The sequence below is a fragment of the Durio zibethinus genome, chromosome 22 (assembly GCF_047325235.1).
Source record: "Durio zibethinus cultivar Kanyao isolate XHJ-2024 chromosome 22, ASM4732523v1, whole genome shotgun sequence".
NCBI lineage: Eukaryota > Viridiplantae > Streptophyta > Magnoliopsida > Malvales > Malvaceae > Durio > Durio zibethinus.
In genome coordinates, this window is record NC_143183.1 from 12,620,859 (window position 1) to 12,633,280 (window position 12,422).

Genomic DNA, 12,422 nt, shown 5'->3' on the forward strand with positions numbered 1-12,422 from the left:
AATTCAAGAATAAAGATCACTAAAGTGTGCTAAACTTTCATATATTTGCTTATCACACCTCTCTCCACTAATGTAGATAAACATGACCAAAGATCATTTAGATATTTATAAAGTTTGTAATGTAAGGCTATGGTCAAGATATGATAAAAGATATTTTAAGCTTAAGTACCCTAACAATGCATTACTTTGTCTAAGATCATTCATTGCCGAGCTTCCAAGGGGAAAAAGTTTAAGCTTGTCTAAAGAATCACCCCCAAACTTTGTTTTTGCCCACTTTTCATTCTTTTCTTTTTCTTTGCTATTCCACCACTTTATCACTTTTTTTTTTTTTGTTTTTCCATTCTTTTTCCAAGCTCCACCTTTCTTTCCTAATAATACATAGCTTAAAAATGATGCATAAATGTCCTACTGCACATAAGGTAAATGACTAAAAGATAGGAAATATTAAATCAAGGCTTGGGTTTAGAATGTGATTTCAAAACAAAGGAAAGGTATCATTAGGTTCAAATGGGGTGACTATGGAAGAATATGATCTAGGTTGGCTTGAAAAAGATTAATCGATCCGTAGATAGCCTATATCATTTTCCTAATCATGTGTCTTCCAAGATTTCACCTCAAGAGATGATCAAAACAAATCCCAGAACATGAAACACAACTTTAAAGACCAATGAAAAAAATATTTCATGATCACATAATCAATAATTAGATAAAAAAAATGCAATTCAATTATCAAAGTAGTAACTCACAAATGAAAACTTATACTCAAGAAGTCACTAAACCTAAGCATCATTTCATATTTCACATAATATTCAATCATTTCCTAAAGTTATATTTATTCTTAATCTTTTCCTATCATTAGCTTCATGAAGAACTAATAAAAACAAAGCATATAATGATTCAAGATAAGAAATTTTCAAAAAACTTTTAAGCGATTTTCCCATACCCCTAAACCTAAAGAACACATTGTCCACAATGTGTAAGCATAAAGCAATAAGCACAAAAGAGAGGAGCAAAGAAACTCCCTTATCAAATTGGAGGTATGGTGGCCAAATCTCTCATGAATTCTTGGTCAGAATTAGTGCATCCTTCTTTAGACTCTTATTTATCCTATAAAACAAAGAAATAACCACACAAAGAAAACAACATCAATATGTACAAAGAAAAGATAACCGAATGAAAAAAGAACAAAATAAAGGATAAGTATATAACCAAATGAACAAATGAAAATATAAACAAAAACAAACAACATGCAAAGTAAAACTTAGGTTGCCTCCCAAAAAGCATTTTCTTTTAAGGCAAAAGATTAGACTATAAGCTAAAAATCAATCAATCAAATGAACAACATCAATCATTCCCCTAACCTTTCTTTCATAACAGTGCTTCAATCAATGCCCATTTACTTTAAAAGGTACTTTCTTTATCTCATCCATGATCTCTATAGTGCCGTAAGGAAAAAACTTTGTCACCATAATTTGGCCCGACCATCTCGACTTAAACTTGATAAAGTTATAAGCAAGAGTTAAAAAGTAAAACATGCTGATCGGGCTCAAATGTACTATCCAAAATGTGCTTGTCATGCCATATTTTCATCTTTTCCATAAACAACTAAGTGCTATAATAGGCACACAGGTGGAACTCGTCACGCTCATGGTGCTATAAAATACATTTCTCACCTACAGCATTTAAATCAAAATTTAAATTTCTAATAGCCTAATATGCCTTATGTTTAAACTTTACTGGCAAATGACAAGTTTTCCTATATACTAGTTGATAAGGTGACATTCTAATTGGAGTCTTGTAGGTGGTCTTATAAGCTCAGAAAGCATTATTCAATCTCTTAGACCAATCCTTATGACTTGGATTCATGGTTTTCTCAAGTATAGACTTGATTTTCCTATTGACACTTTCACTTAACCACTACACTGTGGATGGTAGGTGGTTGTAACATTATAAGTGACCCCATATTTAGCTACCAAAGCATCAAAGATCTTATTACAAAAATGGGATCCTTCACCACTAATGATAACTTTAGGAGTTCCAAATCTAGCAAATATATTCTTGCTCAAAAAATTAAGTACTACCCTAGCATCACTAGTAGGTAAAGTTGTCACCTCTATCCATTTAGAAGCATAATCAATAGCCATCAAAATGTAGTGGTTACCACAAGATGAGATAAAAGGTTACATGAAGTTTATATCCTAAATATAAAAAAATCTCAACTTATAAAATCGAGTTCAATGACATCTCATGTTTCCTAGACACATTCTTTATTCTCTAACATTGATTGTACCTTTTAACAAACAAATGTGCGTCCTAAAATAGAGTGGGCCAATAAAATCTCAATTGAAGCACTTTTGTGGTTGTCCTCTCTTTTTCAAAATGTCTATCATAGTCAAAAGAATGGCAAAGTCTCAATATATCCTCAACCTTATTCACCGGGACACATTACCTCAAAATTTGATCTTTACACTGCTTAAACAAGTAAGGCTTATCCTATACATAATACCTGACATCATGTAAAAATCTTTTTTTTTAGTCGAATGATAGCTTAAGGGGTAAAATTCTAACTGAAAAATTCACATAATCAACATACCAAGGCAAAATGTCATGCCTAAATGTCATCAACTACTCATTAGGAAAACACTCACTAATGCTCAAATCACTATCAATGTCGCCATTATCTAACCTAGAAAGATGGTCAACTGCATGATTCTTCAATCCCTTCTTATCTCTAATCTCTCAATCAAACTGCTATAAGAGATGAATCTAGCTAATCAACCTAGGCTTTACACTTTTCTTGGACATGAGAAATCTAATTGCAACTTAATTAGTATAAACTATGACCTTAGATCCTATGAGATAAGAGTGAAATTTATCAAAAGCAAATACAACCGTTAATAACTCTTTCTTAGTAGTTGTATAGTTTAATTGAGCTTCATTTAAAGTCGTACTTGCATAATATATGGCAAGAAATTGCTTTTCTATCTTCTGTCATAAAACAACTCCTACTACATAGTCACTAGTATCATACTTGAGCTTAAATGGTAAAGCCAAATTAGGTGCTACAATGACCAAAGCAAAAACTAGCTTCTCTTTAAGCATTCAAAAAGTATGCAAGCAATCATCATCAAACTTAAACTTTACCTCATTTTCCAACAACCTGCATAAGGGTTTAGAAATTTTGAAAAAATCTTTAATGAATCTCCTATAGAACCCGCATATCTAAGAAAATTTCTAACACCTTTAACTATAGTCAAAGGTGTCAATATCTCTATCATCTTAATCTTAGCTCTATCAACCTTTATACCCATAGAAGAAACCTTATGACCTAGCACTATTCCTTCTCTAACCATGAAATGACATTATCCTAATTAAATACTAGGTTGGTCACCTCACATCTAGTCAAAATGAGAGCTAAGTGATCAAGACAATTCTCAATGCTATCATCTAAGATCAAAAAATCATCCATGAACACCTTAAGTAAATCCTCTACCATATTAGAAAAATCACCATCATACACCTCTAAAAGGTAGCCAGGGCATTACAAAGTCCAAATGGCATTCTCTTAAAGGTAAAGGTACCAAAAAGACAAGTTAAAGTAATTTTCTCATGGTCTTTGGGTGCTATAGCTATCTGGTTGTATCTAGAATATCCATAAAGAAAAAAACAATACTCATGTCCGAATACTCTACCCAACATATGATCAACAAAAGGAAGAGGAAAATGGTCATTTCTTGTAACCTTGTTCCACTTACGATAGTCGATACACACCTAGTATTTGATAACAATCCTAGTGGAAATCATCTTACTATTCTTACTAGACACCACAATCATCCATCATTTCTTTGGCATACACTAAATCAGACTGACCCATGCACTCAAATATATGATGCCAACATCCAGCCATTTTATGATTTTTTTTCACCACTTTCTTTATAACCAGATTCAACCTACGTTGCATCTCAATGGTTGAGCAAAATCTATCCTTCATTAAAATCTTATGTGTGCAAAAAGACAGACTAATGCCTCAAATGTCAGCAATGGACCACTTATAGCTAGTCTATGATCACGTAGGACAGAAAAAAGTTATTTTTCTTGATCATCAATTAAGAATGATGATATGATCATGGGCAAAGTGTTATCCTTACCTTGGTAAGCATACCTAAGGTGTGAAGGTAATAGTTTAAACTCTAAGACTGGTGGATATAGAGCAAAAAGTCTAATCACTTTAAGGAGAGTGTAAGAATCAACTAAAGGCTCGACACTATTGGTGCAAATTAACAAGTAAAGACAATCAATATATCATCATCATTATCACTCAAATCCATATCCTTTACATCATTGACTATAGGGGCTTTCTTAAGATGCGAGATAGGGTGCTCTAGGTGAAAAACATCATTAATCAAATCACCAACTATTTCTAACCTTGAGCACTTATCAAAATTATCAAGATATTTCAAAGCCTTGAAAACATTAAACTGAACCTCCTGATCCTAAACTCGTATAGATAATTTTCCTTTTCTGTACATTAATCAAAGCTCTACCAGTGGCTAGAAAGGTCTCCTTATAATTATTGGGATCTCTCAATCCACCTCCATATCTAGTACTATGAAATCAGTTGGAAAAATAAATTTTTTTGCTTGAACCAAGCCATTCTCCACAATCCTTATAAGGTATTTCAATGACATATCAGCCAACTACAAAGTCACAGAGGTGGGCTTAAGCCTTTTATATGCCTAATTTTTGAAAAATGAACTAAGGCATCAAGTTAATACTAGTACCGAGGTCACATAAAGCTCTATTGGAAGACATATTACCTAGAGTGCATGGAATGGTAAAACTACCAGAATCTTTCAACTTCATAGGTAATCCTCTTTAAATCGAATATATGTACTCTCTGGTAAGTGTAGCTATCTCATAATCTTCTAATCTTTTTTTTTTCGAGAGATAATATCTTTCATGAATTTGGCATAGGTGGGTATCTGCTCTAATGTATCCACAAAAGGGATGTTGATATGCAACTTCTTAAACACCTCTAAAAATTTAAAGAATTACTTCTTCTCTCTTTGCTTTTGAAATCATTTTGTGAAATGAATAGAAGGCTTAGGTGGCATGACTCTAGGAGGAGTAGACCTAGATGAATTGGTTAATGAACTCTGTGCAGGTGCTTGAGATAACTAGGTATGTTTTACACTTACATCCACCTTCTTACCCTTATCCTCTTTTTGAACTAGGTGTCCCTTAGCCTCATCCTCAAACTCATTAACTACTGCATTTTAGGAACCTACCTAGATTAGGCCACTAGCTTCCTACCTCTCACACTTAACGATAATGGCTTTGCATTACTCTTTCTTTCCCTCATGAAGTTGACCTTTATGTTATTGGGTGAGGTGCTAGGATTAGGTATTTAAGAAGGTAGCTAACTAATTGGGTTTCTAGGTTCTTAACTAACAAAGTCTTATTATGAAACATGGTATTTTGACTTTGCATGAAAGAGGTTTAAACTTTAATTAGGGAACCTAAGAGATCTTCAAATAAGGTATTCTTTTCAAATGATGGCATAGGTGGATATGAAAGAGTGTAATGCTATGGGTGCTATTGTTATTGATATGGTGTTTGTTGGAAACTTAGGGCATTATGTTGTCTAGTGTACTAGTGGTGTTGTGGTGGTGCTATTGTGGTTTATGACTAGGCTAAACTAGGGTGGGTTACTATGTTGGTGTTGCTGACTCCATGAAAAGATGGGATTGTTCCATCAAGTTGGGTTTGTTAGAAAAATAAGGATTGTTAGGCTACCTAAGGTTCTATCCTACATAATGAACAATCTCTAAGTGACTAGGACAAGACTCTTCAAGTGACCTATCCCACATACTTCACAACAAGCTATGGAACTATGGGTGAATTTGGAATGACTATGAATTGACTCAGAAGATGTGACTTTAAGGTTCAAAGACTCGAAAGATTTGGCTAGGGAATCTAAATTAGCATTCAACGTTGTAAGCTTACTAAATTCGTACACCCTTAAAGCTCTCATAGGATGTTATCTATCATTTGACCATTAATAGCTATTGGTGGCCATATCCTCTATCAACTCATAAGCAATGTCAGAGGTCTTACTTATCAAGGCACCTCTTGTCGTAGCATCTAAGATGGTCCTAGTGTTCAGTATCAACCCATTATATAAAATCTGAACTCTAGCCATTTAAGTAGTCTTTAGTATGGATATCTCCTTAGGAGCTCCTTGTATCTCTTTGTCACAACGTATGGACTCGAAGAACCCGACCGTCAAACTTGGGGAATGATAAAAACAAACGAGGTGCTAAAAACCATTTTCAATAAAAACAAAATTGAAGAGTCACCAACAATCTTTTTCAGAGTGTGATTGGCTACCCAAAAATTATCTTTTTGATAAAACATTTAAACAGGTTAAGAGTTTTATAAAAGAAAATTTTGTGGTTTGTGAAAACAAAGTTGGGTCAAAGTGTCAGTTACACGTGAAGAAGGATTAGCACCCCTACAGCGTTCATTGAAAACAATACCAATTAATTGCATATTATCCTTAGATTTTGATAGGAATGGTTATATTTTTAATGTTTAGAAATTAATTCCTTTCTTTTTCATTTATTTATTTTAAAAACTAATTTTTTTTCAAAGTAAATCATTTTTTAGTTTTTTATTTTTTAAAGCAAAATAATTTATTTTTGGATCAAGATAAAAATATCATAAGTATCAGCACACCTTTTTCATTCTTTTATATTTAGGTAGAGTTTCAAAAATATTTCGAACTTAAGAATTTTTAAATTGCCTCACAAAACCAAGATGACACCTTGCATAAAAAATAATTATTGAAAGCCTCCCTATATTTAGGTTAGATCTCAAAAACTATTTCATCTTATTTTTTAAATCATTTTTCTTATGAAAACTCATTTTTGAAAGCCATATGCATGATATACATGAATATAATAATAATGATGAATGCATAATGGTTAAACATGAATGACAAGATATAAATGCATGGTAATTTAAGAATGCATGTAACAATAAAGTAAAATGAGATGCAAGTGCATGAATGGGGTCAAAGTTTGATTTTAGGGTTTAGGAAATTGGCTCAAGTTTTTTAGGGTTAGAGATAGTTTTAAGGTTTTGGGTTTGGTTTAGGTTAGGGTTTTGGTTTGATTTGAGGTCTAGATTAGGGTTTGAGGTTTGGTTTAGGTTTTAAAGTTAATTGGGGTCTAGGTTAGGTTTTAGAATTAGTTTGGAGTCTAAGTTAGAATTTGAGATTTGCATTTGGGTTTGGTTTAGAATTTAGGTTTTAAGTTTAAATTGTGATTTTAAGATTTAGAGTTTAGGTTTATAATTTAGTTTTAGAGTTTAGGATTTTGGTTTTGATAATAATTTTCATTACCAAAAAATGACTTTTACCAATGAAATTGTTACAAAATTTACCGAAAAAAATCTGTTGACATTTCATCAATAAATTCATCGATAATTATATTTAATATATTTTATTTATAATTTTTGTCATTTTATTTTTTTAAAAATTTATTTTAAAGTAATTACATGAATACTAAATATATATAAATAGAAAAAATAAACAAACAAAATGCTCCATTTTATTTATAAAAGAATATAAAATATTTTACAAAATTATTTATGAATTCTATTAAATAAAAATACACAAAATACATGTGTTAGAAATTCCATGCAAACATGTGGTAATACACGCAAATCAAATAAACAAGTACTTTTAATATACAATACTTAAAATATCTACAAAACATGTGAATGTTGACAGCCCTTCCTTTCCTTACAACACATATTTTCGAAGTTTATATAACAGCATTTCCCCATAATTCGGTACCTTAACCCTCTTCTCTTCATTAGCGACCATAATATATGCCATATACCTAACACATGGAAAATAGGTAAGTCAGATAATGCAATTACCGAAAATCCTGTGGTTGTAAGGCATTCTCGTTATTGATCAGGTAGTGAATTAAGATTCTAGTCAGATAATTCATGCAAGTGGCTCATACACATAATTGAGCTCACAAAAACACGTAATAAATAGGGACTTGAGAGGTTAATCGTATAATTTTTAACTGTTTCCCTAGCTTAGCAAGTCCTGTTCATAATGGACACTGATATGTAATGCAAGCTTACTTTCATATAAACAAAACCATGAAGTAGTATACCTACCAACATAACCAATAAAAACAACATTTAAGTGGCGCTTCTTTTCTGTTTCCATTTCATCCAGTGCTTCAGCATCCTCTGGAGCAGCTACTTGTCTTCCACTGCAAAACCAAATTAAAAATGAAAATTGGAACATTAAAGTGACAGACATATTACAGATAAGCACAGGAAGGAAGATAAAAGGGAAGTAACCTTTTGCCTCAGCCTAGACTGGCTTAGATTTTGTATCAACCTCATCTTTCATACCTGAAACCAACAGTAACCAAGATTTCAAAAATTTTCTAAATGAAACTCCACTGACAAACAAAAGTTCACAGTGAATAACAGTCAGCATTTTAGCAAAAGAAACAAGACCAAGAAGAAAATTTAGACAGAACAGCAAAGCAATTTGTGTCTTAAGTTCTACCTGCTTTCAATGATCTAAACTGGAAAAAAATAGGTAATGACCAACTATACCTTTAGTACCTGCCCATTGTAAAATGATAATGTAGAAATAGTCAACAAAGTATTTAGGTCCATCAAGAAAGAAAACAAGTATAGAAGGCATCTGGTTTGCTATGTTAAATGGACTATTCATTTTATCCTACTATACCTGTGTCCCATAATTCTTGAATGCTTTAATTTATAGAAGAATGATGCATAGATCTTAGATGTAAAAAATTGAAAATAACTGTCTGATATATACCATGTCTCACACCAAATCCTATGTCCATGCAACATAGCTGACGTAAATCCTAAACCTAATTGAAATGAGCATTGCAATTCACAAATGGCCAAAGTGAGCATGGAGCAATATAAATTTCATATTCACATCTAAGGCGCATAAGAAAATACAGAACCTTGAGATCTCTCACCAATTCTAGCAGTAGTATCAAATGCTATCAAACAATGCAATATAAAGGACAATAACATGATTCACTCACATAGGGATCAAAACATCTCATTAGAAATCGCTTCCACACACAAAAGGGAAAGTTATCCATGAATTATACCTGAAAGCTTTCAACAAAACCTTAAAAACTCAATAATACTCAACAAAAATCAGTAAAAATGTTACTGGAGCTTCTACTAGTATGCTATTGATCTCCTTTTCTGATGGATAGCTTGTTGTTCTTTGGTTAAGTGTAACTGGAGCTAAGCGATAAAGCTTTCCACACATGTCTACGGTTGAATTGCTCTTGCCAACCTTCACCAATGGATTATTAAATGGGTCCTCATACTTGAAAGGTCTTGATCTGCAAAAAACAGATTTTGTAATTAAACAATACCATTAACACAAGCAAATTGCAGCCAAAGCTGTGAAATGTGACAGAAATCTTCATCATCTATAGCAGCAGAAATTAAAACTGATAGGAACTTACAATGAAATGCCAGCATTAAGAATAAATAATTAGCCCGTCATATTATATATCATGAAAGCCCTTAAGCAGCCAAACTACCCTAAAGCAATATATTCATGAAATTAACATCCTCGGCCAGGCAGCCAGAAGAAAAAAGGAAAACGTATCACAGAACGAAATCATACATGCTTCTTCTATCTGATCTTAGCTGGCCACACCTTACAAGATCAGCTACAGAACCAGGACAGCTCTGCCTTGACTTCCTTGCTACATAAGCTCTCACAGCAACTTCCATAATTTCAATTGCAATGCATAAACCCATTGTCTAGTTGTTTCTTGAGCATCTTGTCATCTGAGACAAACAAGAAATGAACATGGCTCTTCATATCATACTTTCGTTTTCAACTAATCCATTCCATACAAACAACTAGTTTTTTGACATGAAATTGAGAAGCAAACATACCAATAACTAGCAATACGAGTAAACATTTATTCCCTTACACTGAAAGCCCATTTGATTATTCAACCTGAAATTTTTTTTTTTTTTTTGTTTCAGATCTAACAGAAAATTAAATCAAGGACGGCAAAATCTAAATGCAAAGCCACCTTACACTGAAAGCCAATTGGATCATTCAACCTGATTTATTTTATTTTACTTTATTTTCAGATCTAATCAGACAGCAAGCTTCAACCTTTCACTGAAAACAAGTGTACAACTTCCCCCTACAAACAACTGCAGAAGATCAACTATGCAAAACTCTAATTTTCACGGGCAATATTTATAACAAACTAACCAGACTAATACACACTTTATGGATATGTGAATTTAGATGTTGAAATAACTGAAAAACTTGTGCAAGGTCCAATGGAAATCCATTATTCCACCAAATAAGATAAAACATCATGGATAGGATTCTGGGTATCTCTTAAGCTCCATTTGTTTCAACAGAGAATGATTTCTGGAAGTTGATTTCCACATTTTCCTGTGATTGGATAGAAAAAAATCAAGTCAACAGAAAATCATTTTTTTTGTCAAAGGCAAATAGTATCGATTTTGGTGAAAATGTCTTCGGGATTTTTAGTCCGGAAGACAATTTCTGCTGCTTATCTCTTTTATCTTCCCCTCTTGAAATCCCTAGGAAAACAATCTAAAACCTTCACAAACCCAATAAACTCACAACCCAACTCCAGCCACCATTAAAGCAATCACCAACAACCATCGAAGCAAACCCAGATCAACTTAAAACTTGCTTCAGAAATTTTATAAAACACCAGAAATTTGGTCTTCCTATACCCAAGTGCTTGAACCTCTAAAAAAAACAGAAATGTGGTCTTCCTAAACCCAAAACAGTGAAGAGGATGATGAAATCTGTAGAGATCTCCTTGCAGGTAGCTTATATACTATACCAAGCTCTCTTTGTTTATGTTTTTGGCAAAGAGCCAAGTTTTTCAACTGGGTTTTTTTAAGAGACAAGAAAATCATAGAATCCAAAGCATACCCATTTGACAAGACAAAGATTTTATTTACTTGCATGTATAAGTTGAGAGCAAGCATTCCTTAAGCTGCTTCACTTTCTCATCGATGTCAATGGCGTCGCCTCGGTGGTCGGTGGAGCACTGCTTCATGTGGATTGTGGACTTGTAGTGGAGACAGGAGAAGGAAGGAAATGTTGGGCTTGGCGTTTAACAAACAATAGAAATTATTTTCTATAAAACAATCCAAACAATGGAAAATGATTTTTTTTCTGGAAAATACCTTCTAGGAAAATTTGTTATTTTCTGGAAACCCATTTTCAGTATATCAAACGGAACCTTAGTACAGGAAAACACCTTACATTCTATGAAGCCTAAGCCCTAAACAATAGAGTGAACTGTTGATGTAGCAAAATGCAAATTCGATGGGTCAAAGGCATACCAGCTTTTTGCCTTTCACTTCCACTGCTGACAGGAATTTAGCGGTTCTGACGGAGGGGTCACTTTACCGGCCGGCCAGCGCTGGCACACGGTGGGGAGGGGACGTCGACGATGGGAGAAAGGGAAGAGGAGAGTGGGAACGGGGAGAGAGGTCAGGGATTTAGGGTTTGATTTGGGGAGAAAAAAAGTCGGTTGGGGGTTTCTTGGAGAGGAGTTTAAATTTTTTTTTTTATTGACAGATTTAACGACGAAATTTTCGTCGGTAACGTGTAATATATTTTTTTTTTGCAAACTTTTTTGTTTGTGGAATTTTTCGTAAGTAATTTTATAAAAAAATTTTACCAATGAAAATTTTCATTTATAAAATTCATGACAATTCGCGCAAAAATATCACTTATGAATTATTGATAGAATTAAATTTATCAATAAATTTCATCGATAATAATTAATAAAGGTTTGTAAAATTTTTGTCTATAAAATTTCGTTAGTATTAATTGTAATTTTGGTAGTGATAGGGTTTTATGGAAAATGAATTTGATAAAAATAAATAACAAAAATATTATTGATAAAAGTATTAATATTAATGCATTGATGCAATGTGACAAAAATTATCAAAATACGATTAATGAAAATATAAACTTTAATGTATGAATTATGTATGAAAACAAATATATTATAAACTAAGATATATTTACAAATATATTAAAAACTTAATATACATGTAACGATAAGGTAAAAATGGATCAAAATCAAGGGTTTTAAAAATTTAAAAACATGTTCCATCACTTTTTTTTTTTAATTCATGCAAACAAACTAAAATCACTAAAATGCTTACTAACCTAGCACTTTTAGTCATTGAAAATTTCATCAAACATAAAAAATTTTGATATTAAGGTATTTTTATCCTAAAAAAAAGTTTCTTCAAGCATGCAATAAACTACCTATAGAGGAAATCATAAAAAATGAGCATAA

At 32.6% G+C, this 12,422-nt stretch overlaps 1 protein-coding gene across 35 annotated transcripts; it reads right to left on the bottom strand.

Annotated features, from left to right (window-relative positions):
• Window positions 1-7,729: 7,729 nt before the first annotated feature.
• On the bottom strand, window positions 7,730-11,695 carry LOC111307935 (protein MULTIPLE CHLOROPLAST DIVISION SITE 1-like). Of its 35 annotated transcripts, none has more exons than XM_089751820.1 (10): window positions 11,452-11,692; window positions 10,346-10,519; window positions 10,148-10,269; window positions 10,000-10,063; window positions 9,722-9,888; window positions 9,189-9,431; window positions 8,603-8,661; window positions 8,389-8,442; window positions 8,200-8,297; window positions 7,730-7,907 (listed from the first exon to the last, which is right to left on the bottom strand). In XM_089751820.1, the coding sequence occupies exons 5-6, from the start codon at window positions 9,856-9,858 to the stop codon at window positions 9,218-9,220; spliced, it is 351 nt and encodes a 116-aa protein (XP_089607946.1). In that variant the 5' UTR covers window positions 9,859-9,888; window positions 10,000-10,063; window positions 10,148-10,269; window positions 10,346-10,519; window positions 11,452-11,692; the 3' UTR covers window positions 7,730-7,907; window positions 8,200-8,297; window positions 8,389-8,442; window positions 8,603-8,661; window positions 9,189-9,217. The 35 variants fall into 35 exon arrangements, with proteins under 35 accessions (XP_089607946.1, XP_089607944.1, XP_089607932.1 ...); XM_089751818.1 differs by having other exon boundaries at window positions 9,120-9,431; window positions 11,452-11,691; XM_089751806.1 differs by adding an exon at window positions 11,069-11,174 and having other exon boundaries at window positions 8,603-9,431; window positions 11,452-11,691.
• Between the last annotated feature and the right edge of the window lie 727 nt (window positions 11,696-12,422).

What these genes read in the sequence shown, in the direction of transcription:
- LOC111307935 (XM_089751819.1), bottom strand. Translation starts at nt 9,858, where the DNA reads ATGGGTTTATGCATTGCAATTGAAATTATGGAAGTTGCTGTGAGAGCT. An exon ending in AGATCAGATAGAAGAAGCAT is followed by an intron (nt 9,432 to 9,721) that starts GTATGATTTCGT and finishes TGTTTTTTGCAG; the next exon opens with ATCAAGACCTTTCAAGTATG.